General features: G+C 43.9%; 1 protein-coding gene across 3 annotated transcripts in view; it reads right to left on the bottom strand.

The window, feature by feature from the left end:
- TAF15 (TATA-box binding protein associated factor 15) overlaps positions 1–9,106 on the bottom strand; it is a gene marked incomplete at its 3' end in the record, with an annotated part of 35,885 nt that extends 26,779 nt beyond the window's left edge. For all 3 annotated transcript variants that reach the window (XM_079798255.1, XM_079798257.1, XM_079798256.1), the window contains exon 1: positions 8,982–9,106. In XM_079798255.1, coding sequence (XP_079654381.1) covers positions 8,982–8,988 — 7 coding nt within the window. In that variant the 5' untranslated portion in view covers positions 8,989–9,106. The remainder of the gene's footprint in view (positions 1–8,981) is intronic.
- Between the last annotated feature and the right edge of the window lie 10,373 nt (positions 9,107–19,479).

Here is a 19,479-nt window from a genome sequence, read left to right as displayed (position 1 = left end):
TGCCAGCCTGACTGATACCTAACTGCTTCCCTGCCAGCCTTATTGCCCCTAACTGCCCTCCCCTGCAGGCCTGGTCCCCCCAAACTGCCCTCCCCTGCAGGCCTGGTCCCCCCTCAACTGCCCTCCCTTGCAGGCCTGGTCCCTCCCAACTGCCCTCTCCTGCTGGCCATCTTGTGTCCACATGGGGGCAGCCATATTGTGTGTTGGGTGATGGTCAATTTGCATATTACTTTTATTAGATAGGATGCCTGACCACTATGCTGTACACCAGAAACTAATACAAAAGGATGCTGAATGTAAACTGTAATTAAAATATAAATGTTTTAAGAGTATTATATGAAACCTGTGGCCCAGTGCACGAAATTTGATCCCCTCAGACCGGCCTGCACCTTCTCCAATCGGGGATCCCTCAGGGGATGACCGACTGCCAGTTTAGGCCCAATCCCTGTGGGCCTAAACTGGCAGTCGGACATCCCTCTCACAATCTGGGACCGTTGGCTCCTAATTGCTCACCTGCCTGCCTGCCTGCCTGATCACCCCTAACCACTCTGTATGCCGGCCTGCTTGCCCCCAACTGCCCGCCCCCTGCCGGCCTGATCACCCCCAACTGCCCTCCCCTCCTGGCCTGATCGCCCCTAACCACCTCTGCCTCGGCCCCACCACTGTGGCTTTGTCCAGAAGGTCTCCTTGTCTAATTAGCATATTACCCTTTTATTAGTATAGATAGAAGATACTTTCAAGCAAAAAATGACACTCATTGTCAAACTGCTGACCATTAGACCAATCTCATCCAATTTGAAACACAACCATTTGTTGTTGGACAGTTCTGAAAACCAACCAAAAATCAAATCAGTGACTTTTTCATTCAACTCATATAAAGTTACAATATGAAAACATTACTATATAATAAAAGCATAATATGCTAATTAGACCAGACATCCTTCCAGATGTCCTTTCGGACAACCTTCCGGATGAAGCCGGGGCTGCAAGGGAAGCCCAGGTCCCTGCCGGCAGCTGGAGGGAAGCCTGGGTCCCAGGTGCCGGAAGGAAGCCGATGCCAGCAGCCGAGGGAAGGAAGGCCTACTCTTGCACAAATTTTGTGCATCGGGCCTCAAGTTACTATATAAATGGATGACATCAAATTTGACACTTTCCTAAGTTCTCCAATCAGACTGAAATTATTTTTTAAGCCTTAATTATAAGAATATTAAATGCAATCCTGACACAAACTACTCCTATGAATGTGAAAGACATAAAGCTACCTGAGGTAAAAAAGAAAAACTGCATCACTGCCATGTCCGTGGTAGTAAATGACTATAAATTTATAGCTAAGCAAGTAAGAAAAACATGAAAAGGATATAGACTCTAACTGGACCATAACAATTAGATGCATCTATCAAATGAGGGGGAAAGTTAGCTTTAATCAGGTAAGAAACGGAAAAGAATTATTGGGGGGCGGGATAGGTGTCATGTGAATAAAACTTAAAGATACTTTAGGGATGCATGAAACTAGGTTAAAATATATCCAAAGGTATGAATGTGGTTTCTCTATGCCAAGAGTGGATTCCAAGATCTCAGTATAGATCCCTTTGATACAGGTAAAATTATCGAAGTGCACAACACATAGGTCTTGTATTCCTGGCTCAAATCTAATATTGAGTTCTTAACTGTAACCCAGTCACTTCAGCCCTGTGAAATTATGTCTTCAGCTAGCTGACTTTAAAACTGCAGAAGATATAAAAATAAGCATATTGACCAATAAGTCTGACCCTTAGTATAAATACTTGAGTCTGAGAAAGTACAGATGTTTATATTCTTCAGAGAAAATCAGTTTATAATTATTTAGGGCATTTCAAACAACTGCTCATTACAAGTAGACACCTGGGCCTTGTGTCTGGACCCATGAATTATTTATAAGTGCTTTTATTTCCAAGTGTATAGGGTTTGATTCTCTTTGTTTTTATCTTCTAATTATATTCCATTGCAGTAAGAAAAGGTATTTTCTATATTTTTCCTGGTATTTGTTAGGATTTGCTGTTTTGTTGCTTTTCCTCCTTGAAAAATACTTTACTTGCATAAATATCCCTATGTGCTTGAAAAGAACTGTGTATTTCTGTTAAATGAATTCCCTAAGTCTATAAGATGATGCTTATTAGTTCTATCATTCATATTCTTATTAATGTTTGGTCTGCCCAACCTATTAATTACACAGATAGGCATGTTTAAAAACTCTATTTGACTATCATTTTTTTTTTTGGCTTTCATATTTTGAGGCTATAATTAATGTTAGGCACATAAAAGTATCGGTTTACATCTTCCTGGTGAATTTCCTTTTAACATTAATTACATAAAAACTATTATTTAAAATGTCCACACATTATTCTGCTGGTAACATAATCTCCCTTTTTTTTCCTGGTGAATCTTTTTCAATCTCTATACTTTCAACATTTCTTATATTTTAGGCGTATTTCTGAACAGCACATATTTAGATTTTATTCCAATGTGAAAATCTTTGTCTTTAAATTAATTCTGTACTTTTACTAGTTACTTTTTTATTTCTACCCACTAATATTGGACTTTCTACTTACCAGGGTTGGTTTTTTTATTTCTTTTAAACTCCTTTCCTGCTTTCTATTAAATGTTTGTTTTCCTTTTACTGCTTTATAAATGATACATTCAATTTGTTGTTTTAATAAGTCACCATTCATAATTTAATTATGTTCAATTTTAACATGTATTCTTGGAAAAGTTCAAAATGATCTTCAACCTCCAATAGAATATAAGAATCTTAATAACATGTCAATTAGCCTTCACCTATTATTTTGCTCCACTTTTTCCCCATCCTTTTGCTGCCACGTTTTTTAAATCTCTAAATGTAATCATTTTCATCTTCAATAATTTGCTTTTTATTTACTGTTTGCTTCCCCTATATTATTTTTTTGCATTCTACTCCTCCATTCCAGATTTAACACATTTTATTAGTTCTGTAAACCAAGACATGAAAGTGGCAGTCTTAGTCTTATTTTGGTAAAAATTTCAAGATCAATGGTTATTTTTCCTCTAAATTCCAAGGATTTCAATATTTTCCAGCTTAAACTTTAAGTCTCTCAATCTTACCAGTTTCCTATTCCCTCTAGTAGGTTTGTTATTGCTATTTCAATCTGCAGTTTTACATGTGCATCTAGCTATAACTTTTGTTTGAAACCACTACCTAATTTTTAAAAAAATCATCAGTTTTATAAAACTATCAGCCATCTATTAATTCTTCCATTTTCTCCTTAAATTCCTATTTGATGTATGACAGGACTCCTCACTCTACTTGCCACGTTTCTTAATCTTTCATTTTTCATCTCTATATCCTTCTGAATTGAATTCTGGGTAAATTATATTATTTTCCCCTTCACTATTTCTTCTACTAAGTCTATCTACAATTCAATTTATTCTTTTCTTTTTTTAAAGTATATTTTATTGATTTTAGAGAGGAAGGGAGAGATTGAAACATCAATGATGAGAACCATTGATTGCCTGCCTCCTGCACGCCCCCCACTGGGGATTGAGCCTGCAACCCAGGCATGTGCCCTTGGCTGGAATCGAACTTGGAACCCTTCAATCCACAGGCCAACACTCTATCCATTGAGCCAAACCAACTTGGGCTCAATTTATTCTTTTTTTCCATTTCTAGAAGTTGTACTTGGTTCTTTTTCAAATCTATATGTGGTTTTTCATAGCATCTTGGTCTTAGGGTTGATTTTCTTTTAGGTTTTTAATAATTTTAAACATATAATATTCACTTTCAGATTACCTATTAGGGGTTCTAATCCCATTTGTCACTAACTCTCATTTTGGTGAATTGTTTCCTAGAGTTCTGCAATTTTCTTACTGTGAACTCATCTTTTCTAAGGCATGTTTTTTCTTTAAGATGTCTTGTGACCTAGGGTGTGAAATTTCCTCCAGGAAAGGTTTTTCATTTGTTTCTACAGTCAAACCTCATTTCTGGAACATCTCCCATCTCAAACAATTCAGTTCTCAACCAAATTGTTCACCGAAAAAATGTGGAACCAAATTTTGTTTTTTCGACTAGTCAACCCTTTCATACTGATACTTCAGCATGACAAAAAGCTCTCAGACAACAAAGATCATGCTTTTGTTGCTGGGGAAATCATAAAACATAAAGAGGTCATCAAGAGTGGTAATGCTGCCAGTGGTTAAGCATCAATCTATAAACCAGGAGTTCACAATTCATTTCCTAGTTAAGGCACATGCCCAGGGTTGAGGGCTCAGTCCCCAGTAAGGGACGTGCAGAAGGCAGACTATCATAATTCTCATCATTGATGTTTCTATCTCTCTCCCTCTCCCTTCCTCTCTGAAATCAATACAAAATTATTTTTTTTTAAAAAGAGTGCTAATGTTACTAAGGGTGTGAAAAAAAACAATGACCACAGGCAATTGAAAAGGTAGAAAAACTATTGTGTTGCCTTGGATAAAAGAAAAGCAGTTAGCCAGCCAGTGACAACATTTCAGAGGCTGTGATATGTGGAACAGCAGAGATGCTGCATGCTGACCTGAGAGACACCCCTAGAATGAGTACTAAAAGTGATTCCTTTAAGGCTGGTAGGGAGTGATTCGATAAATTTAAGAAAAAAGGCCCGGCCAGTGTGGCTCAGTGGTTGGCATCTACCTATGGACCAGGAGGTCACCATCAATTCCCAGTCAGGGCGGATCGTAGGCTCGATCCCCAGTGTGGGGCATGTGAGAGGCAGCCAATCAATGATTCTCTCTCATCACTGATGTTTCTCTCTCTCTCCCTTCCTCTCTGAAATCAATAAGAGTTGCTTGGCCACTGTGCTCAGCGATTAGAGCATACCTCGGATGCAGGTTCACACCCTGCCCCCAAAAGGCACATGGATGTTTTTCCCCCCACCCTTTCTCCCTTCTACTCTCTCTGAAAAGCAATAAAAGAAAATCCTCAGATGAGGATTAAAAAATAAAGTATCTATAGATTAAACAGTACATTAGACATGTACAGTATATAAAGCCATGTACTGTATATAAGGTTAAAATAGGGAGTCATTTGGGAGTCTGGAACTAATTAATTCAATTTACATTACAGTGGAACCTCGTTTCTCGAACATCTCCCAAGTTGAACAATTTACTCCTCAGCTGACAACTCTTTCATGCTGATACCTGTACAATCAGTCATGCATCTCTCAGTTGACAAAGAAAGGAGGGAATGAGGAAATATGCGTCAGTTTACCACTGTTGAAATCTCAGAATATTTTGCTGTGAATATTTTCATGTTTTTTTTTGCTTTTGCGGCTGCTTGTAATAAACTTTTCATTTTTGTATTTTTTACTAGAGGCCCAGTGCACGAAATTCATGCACAGGTAGGGTCCCTAGGCCTGGCTGTCAATCAGAGCCGATCTGTGGGGCAACCGGCGTGGTGACTGGGCTCCCCGCCTGCTGCTCACACCCACCTTGGCCAGCCTGGCACTGCCCGCTCGCTGCCCCCCCCCCCAGCCAGTCACCTCCCTTTGTGGGGCGACCAGCAGGGCTATCGAGGGGACCCCCATTAGCACCTGCCTTGGCCAGCCTGGGGCCTGCAGGCTGGGGGCAGCTCCTGCATTGAGCATCTGCCCCCTGGTGGTCAGTGCACATCATAGCAACTGGTCGTTCTGCTGTTTGGTCAATTTGCATATTAGGCTTTTATTATATAGGATTATTATATAGGATGTTTTTATTGATTTCAGAGAGGAAGGGAGAGGGAGAGAAAAATAGAAACATCAATGATGAGAATCCTTGATCAGCTGCCTCCTGCACACCCCACACTGGGGATTGAGCCCACAACCCAGGCATGTGCCCCCTGACCAGGAATCAAACCATGACCTCCTGATTCATAGGTTGATGCTCAACAACTGAGCCACACCAGTTGGGCAATTTTTCATTATTTTACTGTACATTTATTTTCTTTTTGTTAAACTTTCATTTACATTTCATGTCCTTTTTGTTTTTAAAGTATTTATAGTTTAAACAGTACAATAGACATGTACTGTATATAAGAAAGGTTAAAACGGAATCATTTTGGCGTCTGGAACTGATTAATTCAATTTGCATTACATATTTCTAAAGGGAAAAAAATGATTTGGTTCTCAAACAAATCGCTTCTCCAACTGCCTTCCAGAATGAATTAAGTTTGAGAACTGAGGTTCCACTGTAACAGGAGCCCCAAGGTTATTACCAACCCAGAACCAATTTTTATCTTGATTTCCTGGTTTAAGGTTCTTGGGCCCCATAACTAGCCTAAATACACATCCAAATTGTATGAAGCACAGGTTCCAGTTTACGAATTCTCAGAACTTTTTCACTCAGGTTCCAGGCATTCTTGCTATCTCTTATGCTGGTAGGTACAAGTTTTTTCCAGTTCATTCTTTCACCAAAGGTACAGTCCTTCAAACAGCCACATCTTATGTAAGGGTCTTAATTCCCATTACCTAGCTCTAATGGTCTCAAGGCTTCATCTCCTGTCCTTAGTTTTAATTTGGGCAATGGAATTGTTTCTAAATGATGAGATCCATACCCTCCTCTCCAGGGCAACCACCAAGTTAGCTGTAGTACCTACCATAATAGTTATTACTTCATTTCTGGTAGCTGGGGCTTCCCCTGTCCCCCTTTTTTGTCAGTTCTTACACTTTTAGGTGTTTATAGAGGATTTTCAAGTTATCTTGGCCTGCCATATTGCCAAAATGAGAACTTGACCTTTAATTTTTATATGTGTAACTGATATTAGATTTGTAATTTTAACTTGAAAGGTGTTAGATAATTCACATTTGTAAACAGTATTTGAATGTCTGAGAGCCTGACAATATTTATAATTTTGATTTACTGGTTACACAAGTGCTTATATTTTGTTAGGCTTTAGAAGTTTACACTGTCAGGCATCTGGTATGGTTGAGTCAACTTGATAGATTAAACTTATACGTGTAGTTTGGAATGTTTAAAGGACTTAACTAAACCTAATGCCATCAGTTGTTTAGGGGGAGTTTACTATTAAATTTACTAACAATATTCACCAAAGAACAAGTCAAAAGCATTACTCCTATTTCTTACAAAGTCAAAAGTATTACTTTATACACATTATAATTATGTGATTGATGTTATGTAGAACTTAAAGATTCTAGCTTAACTGATTTAGACGTGAGCAATTTTAAAATCATTTTCACACGTGAAAACCAATGTTGATGTTAAAAACACTGAAAATACAAAGTGACGAAAATCTGGTGTCTTGGTCATTTGAAGATTAGTACTAATGTAAACCAGCTCACACACTTGAGACACTGAAAATCTTGGATTTTACAAATGGTAAACCTCTAAAATTTAATTTTCCATAAAAGCTACCTACTCCTATAAAATTAAGCCATCATTTTATACCAACAATTATGTTACAAGTCAAGCCAGGCCAAGTTTTTAATGAGCACTGTATCCATTGAAAGCTGGTGAATTTCTCCATGAGGATTGGAGAATATTTCTTTTTAACCATGGATGGACAGGTCACATACCCTCCTGAGGGTATACTTCTATGTACTTCTGTGGAGCTTTACCAGACTTCATCCCAAATTATGCACCTGGTAAGACATACCAATGTCTACTTTAGGGAAATAAATTATTTCTTGTTTGAGCAAGGATTACATAGAAACTGAAAGGAGATAAAAGCCCCCTCCCCCAAAAGATAAATATTATGGCTTCCTGACATCAATGTTAACCTAAGGAATGTTTATCATTTTCCTCTCCAACCTTTTCTTCTTAGCCTACTGCTTCCTTTTTTACCACATTTCCATCCTCCTGCAACACTGGATTACTGGGGGTGTGGGTTTTTTGTTTTGAATACCAACAGGTTCTCCCTTACAAAAAAAATGTAAAAGACTGTCACCAGTCACTTTCATCCCAACTATTCGACTTTTAAGAAAATGTTCTGCTTTTGCACCTGAAAGGTGGTATCTTCCTCTCATGATGGTTTCTAGCACGTGGATAGCTGGGTCTTTGCAGCCTGTGAGGCACCCAATGACCGAGGACCTTGTGGGTCAGCTAGGGCTGCTAAATCAAGAGAACACCCATGTTCCAGACTTTATATTCTGGGTTAGCAGGACCTAAATTGGCTGGCTGGGCTGTCCTAAAGAGACCAAGGCCTCTTCTCTTCTACACAACACCGGGAGGGGGGGGGGGGGGTCTTAAGTGCTTCGTGGAAGGCTGTCTTTCTTTCTTTGGTCTATGTTTGCCTGTCGATAATAGGAAAGGCTCCCTTTCAAGTCTTGCAAGAGACTTTAAAAAAAGAAACTGCACAGGGGAGAAGACAGACAAGGGTGAACAGGAAGCTGAATTTCTTACAAACACCCTCAACTGGAATTCGACTCGTTACGACAGAGATGGAATGACGACAAGTAGTACTTCGTGGAATGCAACGTCCTTTTGAAAGGGCTCCGAGGGCGTCAAGGCCCTCACCTGATGAATGGGTGAGTCAGAAGGCCCAGCTCCACTTCGTGATTAGGTAAACTGAGGTACGAGGCGGAGAGACGACTGGCCCAAGATCCGAGGCGGAGCGGAGAACCAGAAGCACCGATTCTCAGGCTGATGCTTTTCCTCACGGGCTCCCCCCGCCCCTGTGATGGCGTGGACGGCCTCCGGCCACCACCACCCCCCCCCCCCCGGCTCACACACCCTCCCCCGGGAACGGCACGTCGCCTCGGGTTCCAAGGACGGAGCCAAAAGACGGGGGCCCGCAGCGCTCCCGCCGGGATGTGCAGGCGGGGAGCGTTGGGAGCGTGCGTCCCTCCAGTCCAACATGGCGGCGGCCGCGTCCGCGCCCCCACCCCCCCAGCCTCCCTCAGGGCCGGAGGCTGTTCCTCGGGGCCCTTCGGTGGGCGGGAAGATGGCCCAACCCTGCAAAACCCCTCTCGCCGCTGCCGCTGCTCGCTGAAAGGATCACCTACCCGACATGACTAACGGCCGCGGCGCCGAGCCCCCACAGCCCGCCGAGAACAAGGAATACGAAAGCCAGGCGGCACAGCGGCCGAAGCGGTACTGAGGGCAGAGCGGCGGGGTGAGCACGACTGCGGGGCCTCGGCAGCCAATCAGAAGGCGGTGGGTGGTACCATCGCGTCACGGCCGAAGGGGTGATTCTAGCCTCCAAACCCTGAGGACCTCGGCATCCCTATCGGTTCTCCCCTCCTCGGACCATACCATTATTGAGAGGGAATCGAGGAGAAAGTACCAACGCCGCGATCGGGCTGGGGGAAAGGAAGCTGAGCCCGCTCTCTCTGTCCTCCTTACAGTCCTGGTTCCTACTTTATTGGGTCTGATAGAATTTGAGGTTAGGGAGCAAAAGAGGGGAGACCTTGTAAACACAGATTATTTGGTTAGAAATGGACGTTCTTCCCCTACGTTTTCGAATGGTATGCCCTAAGTTGCACCGCTTGGGCTGCACACTGCTTGAGCCGCCTGGGGGCGTGCGGAGCCTACGAGCTCCGAGACGGAAAATCGTGACCGGTTCAGGTACCTAATCGCCTCCCAGTTTTGTCATAACTAGCTTGTCAAGTGAAAAATAGACTACAAGGTAATACGGAAACAAACGTGTGCATTAAAACGAAATCACGCCCTAACCGGTTTGGCTCAGTGGATAGAGCGTCGGCCTGCGGACTCAAGGGTCCCGGGTTCGATTCCGGTCAGGGGCATGTACCTTGGTTGTGGGCACATGCCCAGTGGGGGGTGTGCAGGAGGCGGCTGATCGATGTTTCTCATGTTTCTCTCTCATCGATGTTTCTGGCTCTCTATCCCTCTCCCTTCCTCTCTGTAAAAAAATCAATAAAATACGTATTTTTTTAAAAATCACACAGACTAGACTCTGAGGGGAAAAAAAAAGGAACAGACTGAACTCTGAGGATGAGGCGGGATGGGGTGCAGAGCTTTAGTCTTCAATGCTATTATCATATCTAGCTCTGATGGTCAGGCACCTTACATTATCTCATTTAATTCTCGCAGAAGGTTGATGAAATGTTATCTCCGTGAAACAGAAGATAGAGCAGAATTCACTTGCTCGAGGTCACACAGCAAGTAAATGGCCAACGGGAAATTTGAATCCTAGTAACCAGATACCACTGTCTTTGGGTTCAGTCATTAGGCTGTACTGCCTAAAGGGAACTAGAACTCTATATAAGAGTGTGAGACAAAACTGTGAACGCCCAGTGAACAAGCAAGGACATTTTCCTCGAGGGCAAGGTGACATCTGAGGCAAACCACAGGTGGTGAGCAGAAGTTGACCAAATGGGGGAAAGTGCTTTGGACGACACAGTTGCAAAGCAAGTAAGTCAGCATGTTCAGAGTTTGCTCATGAGGGTAGAATGGTAGGAGACGAGGCCAGAAACGTAGCTGAGACCTTGTAAAGTACATGAGAGTCTGTGCTTTACCTTGAAGGCAGTGGGGACCCCTCACCTAGGGATTTCCAGAGGGAGTGGAAGGGATGGAGGAAGGGGGAGAGAAAGAGAAAAAGAAACATAAAGGTGAGAGAGACACGTGGATTCATTGCCTCTCACACACCCCTACCAGGGCTGCAACCCAGGTACATGCCCTTGACTGGGAATTGAACCTACTACCCTTTGGTCTGCGGGCCCGATGCTCTAACCACTGAGTAAACCACCCAGGGTGAGAATTGGGATTTTTTTTTAAAGGATAAGAATATACAGCCGAAACCGGTTTGGCTCAGTGGATAGAGCATCGGCCTGCGGACTCAAGGGTCCTGGGTTCGATTCTGGGCAAGGGCATGTACCTTGGTTTCGGGCACATCCCCAGTAGGGGGTGTGCAAGAGGCAGCTGATCGATGTTTCTCTCTCATCGATGTTTCTAACTCTCTATCCCTCTCTCTTCCTCTCTGTAAAAAATCAATAAAATATATATTTTTAAAAAAAGAATATACAAAGTATTGCTCATCATCAATTCTTTGTTTGTACCACCATTCATCAATATATTTATTCATGCATGCATGCATGCATTTTTCAGTCAATTGCCATCTCATGATGATTGCTAGGTGTTAGGTCCTGGAAGGCCCTGGCCATAGAACAATAGGAAGCACCGCAGCCCCTGCCCTTCAGGAATTGCAATCTCCTAGCAGGGACAGTATAAACCTGTGATTCCCATCAACTACTAAACATGCTCGAATTGGATGACGCAAAGGGTGCTCTGAAAACACAAAGGAAGAGCATCCAGGGGACCGAAGGTTGGAGGGTGGAAGGGTCGAGGAGGTATTAAGGGAGACTTCCTGCAGGAGATACCTCCCAAACTGAGCTTTGAAGAAAGAGCAGGAATTCACCAGAGGGTGTATATCAGGAACAGCTCGCTCCACATGCAAAAGGCTGTATTTGCAAAGACTAAGAGGGAGCAAAGTTCTGGGAGTTGCAAGTGGATTAGTCTGGCTGTTCTGTAGAGTTGCAGGGGTGGGGAGTGATTATAAATGAAGGGAAAGAAGTAGGCAGAAGCCACAGCTTGAAGAGCCTTAAGTGCCTTGTGGAGGATTTTGGATATTAAATTTCAAACAATGGGGAACTTCTGAGGAATCTAATCAAACGAGTGACATTTAGTTTTCTATATCCATTCTCTCGTTTAATCTTCTGGATGCCCTATGAAATATAGATATTGCTGTTATCCACATTTTGTAGAGGAGAACACTGACGATGGAATTCTTTAGTTCACACAGCCAATTAAGGACAGAGGCAGAGCTTAAATCTAGGCCTTTGAACCAAGGGCAGTGTTCTTTTTACAATATCCCTGGTCTCCCAAACTTCAAACAGGGAACTCCTCCCAGGTCTGCACTGCTTTGGGGCTTCTTTCCAAGGGTCCTGCTCTACCACAAAAGGACTCACAGATTGAATCCTGTGCCCTCCTGCCTTCCAAACTTTTGCCTAGGGATGATTATCTGCAACATAATTCAGCCAGTCATTTTTTTTAAAATATATTTTTATTGATTTCAGAGACAAAGGGAGAGGGAGAGAGAAATAGAAACATCAATGCTGAGAGAGAATCATTGGTCAGCTACCTCCTACAACCCCCCAACTAGGGATCAAACCCGCAACCAGGCATGTGCCCTGACCAGGAATCAAACCGTGACCTCCTGGTAGAGCCATGCCAGCCGGGCCACCCAGTCATTCTTCACACTACAAGATCCTGCTCCCTCTACCATGCTGGCCTTAGTCTGCATATTTAGGGAAGACAGCAGGTACATTTTACACATCAGCTTTAGGAGAATGTATCTGGGAAGGTCTCGGTACTGGGCCTGTTTGCCCCTGGTCTAGCCCTTAAGTCCTCACATGGAGAGCTGACCCTGCAGGCTCCGTTTCAGTTTCAGATTCCTTCAGGCAGCACCTTCCAACTAGAATCAGTCAATGGGTGTCCTATTGGGCAAGAAGTTGGTAGAAGAAAATGAAGAACTAGGGTTATTTCTCCCTACCCCTCTCTGCCATGGGGCAAGGGGTGTGGTGTAGGGTCTCAGGCAGCAGCTGTTTCCAACTTTGACTCTAGCTACTGGACTCCAGGATCCTTACTCCTCCCTTCATTCCCCCAGGCTATGGCTGGTAGAGGCCTCTAGCTATTGTTTTAAAAAGACACAAACAAATAACAGGACACAATAGAGTCACTTTTGCTAAACCACAGCACCAAACCAAAACTTAATAACAAACCTAATTGTAATGTCAGCCTCTCCCAGGGGTGGAATTTTAAACCAATCAGTCTGGAATTTCCTGATCCACACTAGTGAGGCAATCTGCCCCCCTGCCTTCCTCTAGGGCAGCAGTTTTTAAGGTTTTTAACTGGTGTGCCACAAGAATGTTTTAAACATGCAATACCTGACTATTTAGTCAGCGCACTAACCTCTTTTTCCTTAGAATGTCAAATAAAATAAAAAAAATGACAACAGCCAACACAATAGCCATCTGATGTGAAAGAATCAAAATTTTACCTTTTTGTCAGATCAGAAAAAAAAAATATTTTTTTTGATGTGCCTCAGAATTTTAGTAATTAGTTTATGTGTGCAATGAGATGAAAAAGGTTGAAAATTGCTGCTCTAGGGCATGGCATCTTTGTCTGAAATAATCCACTCTTAATTTAGTCCTCTCTTCTTTCTTCCTATAAAAACCCATTATTTTGTATAACTCATCTGAGCACCCTTCTGGCGATTCATGAATTGCTTAATAAAGCCAATTAGCCGAAACCGGTTTGGCTCAGTGGATAGAGCATCGGCCTGCGGACTGAAGGGTCCAGCGTTCGATTCCAGTCAAGGACATGTACCTTGGTTGCGGGCACATCCCCGGTGGGGGGTGTGCAGGAGGCAGCTGATCGATGTTTCTCTCTCATCCCTCTCCCATCCTCTCTGTAAAAACCAATAAAATATATTTTTTTAAAAATTAAAAAAAAGAAAACCAATTAGATCTTCAAATGTTCTGTTATATCTTGTTCTTTAACACTGTTGATAGTTTTTGAATTGCCTTCATTCCCTGGTTGGCTTTCCAATCCTTTGACCATTGCAGTAGACCCTCGTAGGACCCTCTGAGGACTGTGAATTGACTTAGTGGGAGCCATGTAGCAGAGGCCTTGCAGGAACTGGCCTATTTTCCCAGGATTACTCTGGCTGCTGTTTTGAGAATAGACTGTAGGGGACAGGAGAGGAAGCAGGGAGCGGTAATTGCTCCTACCAGAGTGAAAAACAGACCACAATGATTTTTGCCTCTCTTGTGAAAGCCTGTGGAATTCACAGTTGTACCACATAATCCCAGGCTTGCCTACCTGACTAGAGACCAATTTGTTCTCCAGTTGGGTCGCATAGTTTATCTCTGAACCTCTCAGTGCCTGAAACAGGAGGCACCGAAAAGGAGGAGAAGGAAGAGGAGGAGAAGGAGGAGAAGAAGAACCTTGTATTTAATGAATGAATAAATAAATGGGGGGAAATGGAATGACTTGTCTCTCTCACTTATCTGTAAACTCCTCAAGCTCAAAGGCCTTATCTAGGACTTTCCTAGACTCCCAAGTGTTTGGTGAGTGTTTGTTGAAAAGCTGACAGCCTGTTCTGTGCCAGGTGCCACGGGCAGTAGTAGCCATCACCACCCTCCAGGAGGTGCCGCTCACTGCTCTCCAGCCTTCCTAGAGAGCAAGCCTCCTGCGAAGATTACCCTGAGGCTCCACTTTGGCAGGGGAAGGCTCCTTGTAAATGACGGGGCTACTCCTCCTCTGGACAGTGGCAGGCACTTCCTGTTTGGGGTGGAAAGGAAGCAGACAATTTCCTGTTAGCAGGTCTTTTGAGCAAAGCAGCAGAGTCTGAGCAGGGCCTGGCCCAGCCTTTCAGGCCAGATGCCTGGCGGATAGATAGCCTTTATGTGGAAGGGAAGTGGGGCACAGTGCCAGATTGGCCAGGCTTTTATTATGCTCCTAGCAAGTCCCCTGGATCCTGGTGGAGTAAAAAAAACAAACCAGAAGAGGCTGACACCTGCAAACTGTGATGAGGGTTAAGGGAGATGGGACAGGTCTGAGCCAAAGAGCACTGCCTGGTGAGGAGGTGGTCATGTGACTGTCCTGGGGCAGGCTTGTGTACAAAGTCCATGTGAGCACTCTTGAGTGTGAACCTGTGTAAAGAATATATGTGTGAGCCCTGGCCAGGTGGCTCAGTTGGTTAGAGCACCCTCCTGATACACCAAGGTTGCAGGTTTGATCCCCAGTCAGGGCACATACAAGAATCAACCAATAAATGCATAAGTAAGTGGAACAACAAATCAATGCTTCTCTCTCTCTAAAATCAATAATAATAATAATAATAATAAAGAACACATGTGTGTGTGTTTGTTTATAGGCACCCAATACCCAGCACTTGATAGGATTTAACATTTATTAACTGTCTAGCTTGTTCCCCATAGAAAACCAGGGTACTAGAAAAGGCAGGAATTATTGTTGTCCCATTTTAAGATGGCAGAAACTGAGAGAGATTAGTTGACTTGCAAGTTTCAACAGTCTGTGGAAAAAAAAAATCAAACCCAGTTCTGTCTTGTTCTACATTTCTTGCTTTTTCTAGTCCCGTATAATCATGTGCATGTGTGTGTGTACAGGGAGGGAGGAAGGTAGGAAGGTACACTTGTGAATGTGATCCAGACTGATGAGACCACATACACATGTGCTAGAGAGAGGAAATTTCTGTTTCAGAGGCAGAAGTGATTGCTAGAAAATCAGGGCTTTAAGAATTGAATAACAGCTAAAAACGCACAGAGGTTATGGTCAGTAATGAATCCAAATTATCACAGCTAAAATGCTCAAAACTCCGGGAAAAGCCTCCTTTCAGCTCTCCCAAGCTAATCTCATGTCCTCATGATTCCTCTTCTTATTCCTATTATTGTAGTTTTGGGAGGTTGATCATTCTGTTAGTGCCTTTCTCTGGAGCCTAGAATTCCTTCTGATAAAATCTGCTTTGTGTTCTGCACACTTCCTGGGGAGGAGGAAGGGGCAGAGACAAAGCAGATTGTTTCTCATGTTATGAAGAGAGAAACTGAGGCCCAGGGGGGCCTTGTCCAGGTCTGCACATCCTGCCTGATTCAAGAGGTCCTGGTCAGGAAGACGACTCATTGGCCAGCTGTTGCCTTCTGTCACAGAAGAAGGAATGGTCCAGGCAGCTGCCAGCCTAGGCAGGCAACATGCCCAAGCCCTGGCTTGAGTTCCACAGAAGTCTGGTCCACTCTGGGAAAGCCGGGAGGCACTGTGGATCTGAACTAAGCCCAGTGTGGGGAGAGGGAGGGAGGGGAAACAGGTCTCTTCAGGAAGTATGAGAGGACTGCCAGCCAGCCTTGCTGGGCCAGGAACCTGCCCAGCCAAGTTAGAGAAGGAAGGAGAGAGCCAGATCCTTGGAAAACCTAGAACTATCTTCCTCTACAACATTGCTATCTAGTATTTAGTGATTAAGTAGGTCTGGAGTAGGGCTCTAGAGTCTGAATTTTTAATGTGTGCCTCTAGGTGATTCAAGAATCACATTTTATAAATTTGACTTGAGGAAAGAAGGGTGTGAGATCTGGACTTATTCTCCAGTTTTGTACCCTGACTCCATTTCTAGATTTGTGACCTTGGACAAGTGTTATCTCTGTGTGCCTCAGTTTCCTCATCTTTAAGATAAGGATGCTTACACTAGTAGCTATAAAGATTCGGTGACATAATGTGTGTCAAGCACACAGCACATACATGGCTCATGTTAATTTCTCAACAAGTATTTACCATTATTATTTGCTCCAGTTCCTCATTCCCATCCCCACCCCTCTCCCACCAGAGAAAGAAATAATAGTATTGGGTTGATACAGGGATTTGTCACCACAATATTGTTTGGGATGTGGGTGATCTTTGGACTGTGCTTTGAGAATTCCTACTCCAAAGCCATTCTCCTCCTATCACTCTTCTGATGCCCTGGCTGTGGACTGAGCTTCTTCCAGTAAACCTATCCTGACTTTCTTATCTTCCTTTCCTCCTTGATCCTTCTCTCATATGGCAAGCCACCTTCCTTCTCCACCCCTTCAAAAGTTATTTGGTTCAGCATGTGTCCTAGAAGGTAACACCAAACAGCAAGTCAGTTGTGGGACTGCATAGACCTCCAGGTTCCTGAAGAAGATCACAGAATCTGTTGCTCTGGGGCTTATGAGTACGCTTCAGAGGCAGAAGGGAACGGAAGCTTTTGCTACCCAGGTTCTAACCATGGAAACATGCTAGAAAACAGACATCCCGTGCAGAGGCATGGTTGAAGCCCATGCGGAGTGTGTGGGCAAAGGAAGCTCTGTTCTGTACAAATTCTTGCAGGCACTTCCAACTCTGCATGGCATCTCCAAGTGACCATAAGCAGAAAGGGAATGGGGGAAGTAAGGACGGCATGAAATCATTCAACCAAGGACACAAAAGGAAAGCAGAGGAAGTCAACTTTCAAACACAGTCGTTGTGCTAGTTTTTGAAGTTCAGAGACCAAGTCTCACCCGGGGTGCAAAGAAAAGCAGGGTCAGCTATCCGAGTGTCTCCTCCCAGTCACTCAGCCCTCCTGCGACCACTGTTTCCTGCCTCCCACTCTCCTACCAGTGCAGCTGAAACAGAGAACTCCTGGGACGTGCTAGAGGAAAGGATGGAGACATTCTTCCTGAAGAAAAAATGGGCAAATCTGGGTTTGGCTCCAGCGTGGCCCACAATGTCCTTACCAACTGGTACTCCCCAGAACTCCCTGGCCCAAAGCAGATTTGTATCTGGCCTATCAAAATCCACCTTATTAGTCAAGGGCACCATATAGCATGTCATACCTGCAACCTTCTGACATCCTCCCCCCCCCCCCCCCCCACACACACGCACGCACGTCACCAGATAAGTTAAAGTACACCAAGTTAAACTTGAATTTCAGATTAAATTTTTAGTTTAAGTATGTCCCAAATAGTGCATTGGCACATGCTTATTCTAAAAAAATTACGCGTCGTTAATCCGATACTCAAGTTTAACTGTATTTTTATTTGCTAAATCTAGCAGCCTTACCCAACTCACCTTCAGAATCTGCCTCATCCAGGCTCACCACAGGACTTCCCTGGAAACCTGTAGCTTGTTTTGGCTTTAGCTGAGCATCTTTGTTACAGTCTAACCCGCTAGACAGAAAGCTCTTTGAAGGTAAGGCGCAGGCCTTGTCCACAGCCTCTGGCGCTCCGTTCCAGGAAAGGACTCTCTTTACTGATGTACACAAGGGCATCTGTGGAGAGGGGATGGGCAAAGAAATCCATTCTCAACTCTACGCCCCAGCGGAGTCCTGGCCCCAGCGGAGTCCTGGCGCGGTGATGTGCCATTGAAAGGCGCCTTTTCTTCATTGGTCTGCCAGAGGAGCATCTGTTTCTAATTGGTTCGTCCAGGAGGAGTTCCCCCTTTTCATTGGTTGGTTGGGAAGTGGGGGGGGCCTACTCTAATTATTCCACCCACAGGACCGCCTGTTTCAGAGGAAGGTTGTCTAATCAAAGAGGGGCCTTTTAAAAATTCCTCCACCGGAATATGTTTGTATATTTTCAGAAAACAACTCCGAGACCATGTGGATTCCTGCAACAGAGAGGAATTGACAGGAGTGCTCCAGCCATGAAGTCAGAAGAGAAACAGTCCAGAGTTGGAAGACGCTGACCATGCCTTGCCATACTAGCAGTCAGCAGATGTGCGTCACTGCAGATTGACCAGGACCAAACCAGAGAGAGTCGGACCTGCATTACCACCATTTGTCCACCATCCCGAACTGAAATATCATTGCTGTTATGTACACATAAACAACTGTTGGACATAGAAATCGGGACTCAAAAGAACTGTTGGCCCAGAAAGAAACTCACTATAGACTGATTCATTTGCCTCTCAGCATAACCATTATTGCTTGTCTCATTTTTGGTTCCTATAAGTGTATTCCTAGTATCACATGAGCTCACTCATCTAGGGGAAAAGATGAACAACATAGACTGAAGAACAAGAACAGCATTGATCAGACTGTCAGACCTCAGAGGGAAGGTAGAGGAAGGTGGGGACAAGGGAGATAGATCAACCAAAGGACTTGTGTGCTTACATATGAGCCTAACCAGTGATCACGGACAAGAGGGGGATGGGGGCATGCGTGGGGGAGGTTTGGGATGGGAATGGGGCGGGGGGGTGGGGGCGTGATGACAAATATGTGATACCTTAATCAATCAATCAATCAATCAATCAATCAATAAATAAATAATAAAAATTCCTCCACCGGAGTGGCACCTTTTTCTAAATGACAAAACCATTCTATGTATTAATAAACTTTCTGAGGCCCTAAGCCTTAGGATAAGAACACTTCATTACATTTGCTTAGCACTTTATAGGTTCCCAAATTACTTTTACATCTAGCAACTCATTGAATCCCCACCACTCCGAGAGGGGGGGTATCACTGTGTCCTTTGCATTCTACAGACTGAGACTAGGAGACAATATCCTGCTTGCAGTTACTAAGGCAGATAATGAAAACAGTTTACTTTTGCTCAGCAGGAGTTTAGCTACGGCTTGCACGGGAATCCTTTCATTCCACCTTTACTACCATGGTGCGGGATCCATAAAGCCAGGCACTTTGCGCTCGTTCTCTCTTTTCACCTTCCTGCAACTCCAGAAACTGAATACCATTTGCTCTCGTTTTACTGGTGAGGAAACTGACACTCCAAGTACGTAGTTAAATCCTTTCGCGAAAAGTCCACAGTGCTTGCAAGCTACCATTTATTGAACGCGTACTTCCTGCCAGCACGGTGCCGAGTTCCTTGCAGGCATTCTTCTCTCATTAAATGCTCCCTACAACGACACGGTTCCGCCTGGTATTATTATCCCTGGTGAGTGATGAGAGGAATCGGTTCAGAGAAGGCTCGCCCAAGACCGCACAGCCAGCAGGTAGACTGAGGCAAGATTCATCCTGCTAGC

The sequence above is a fragment of the Cnephaeus nilssonii genome (genome assembly GCF_951640355.1).
Source record: "Cnephaeus nilssonii genome assembly, chromosome: 19".
Classification (NCBI taxonomy): Eukaryota; Metazoa; Chordata; class Mammalia; order Chiroptera; family Vespertilionidae; genus Cnephaeus; species Cnephaeus nilssonii.
The sequence above is the reverse complement of the archived record's forward strand: the minus strand, read 5'-3'. Positions and strand labels throughout refer to the sequence as shown.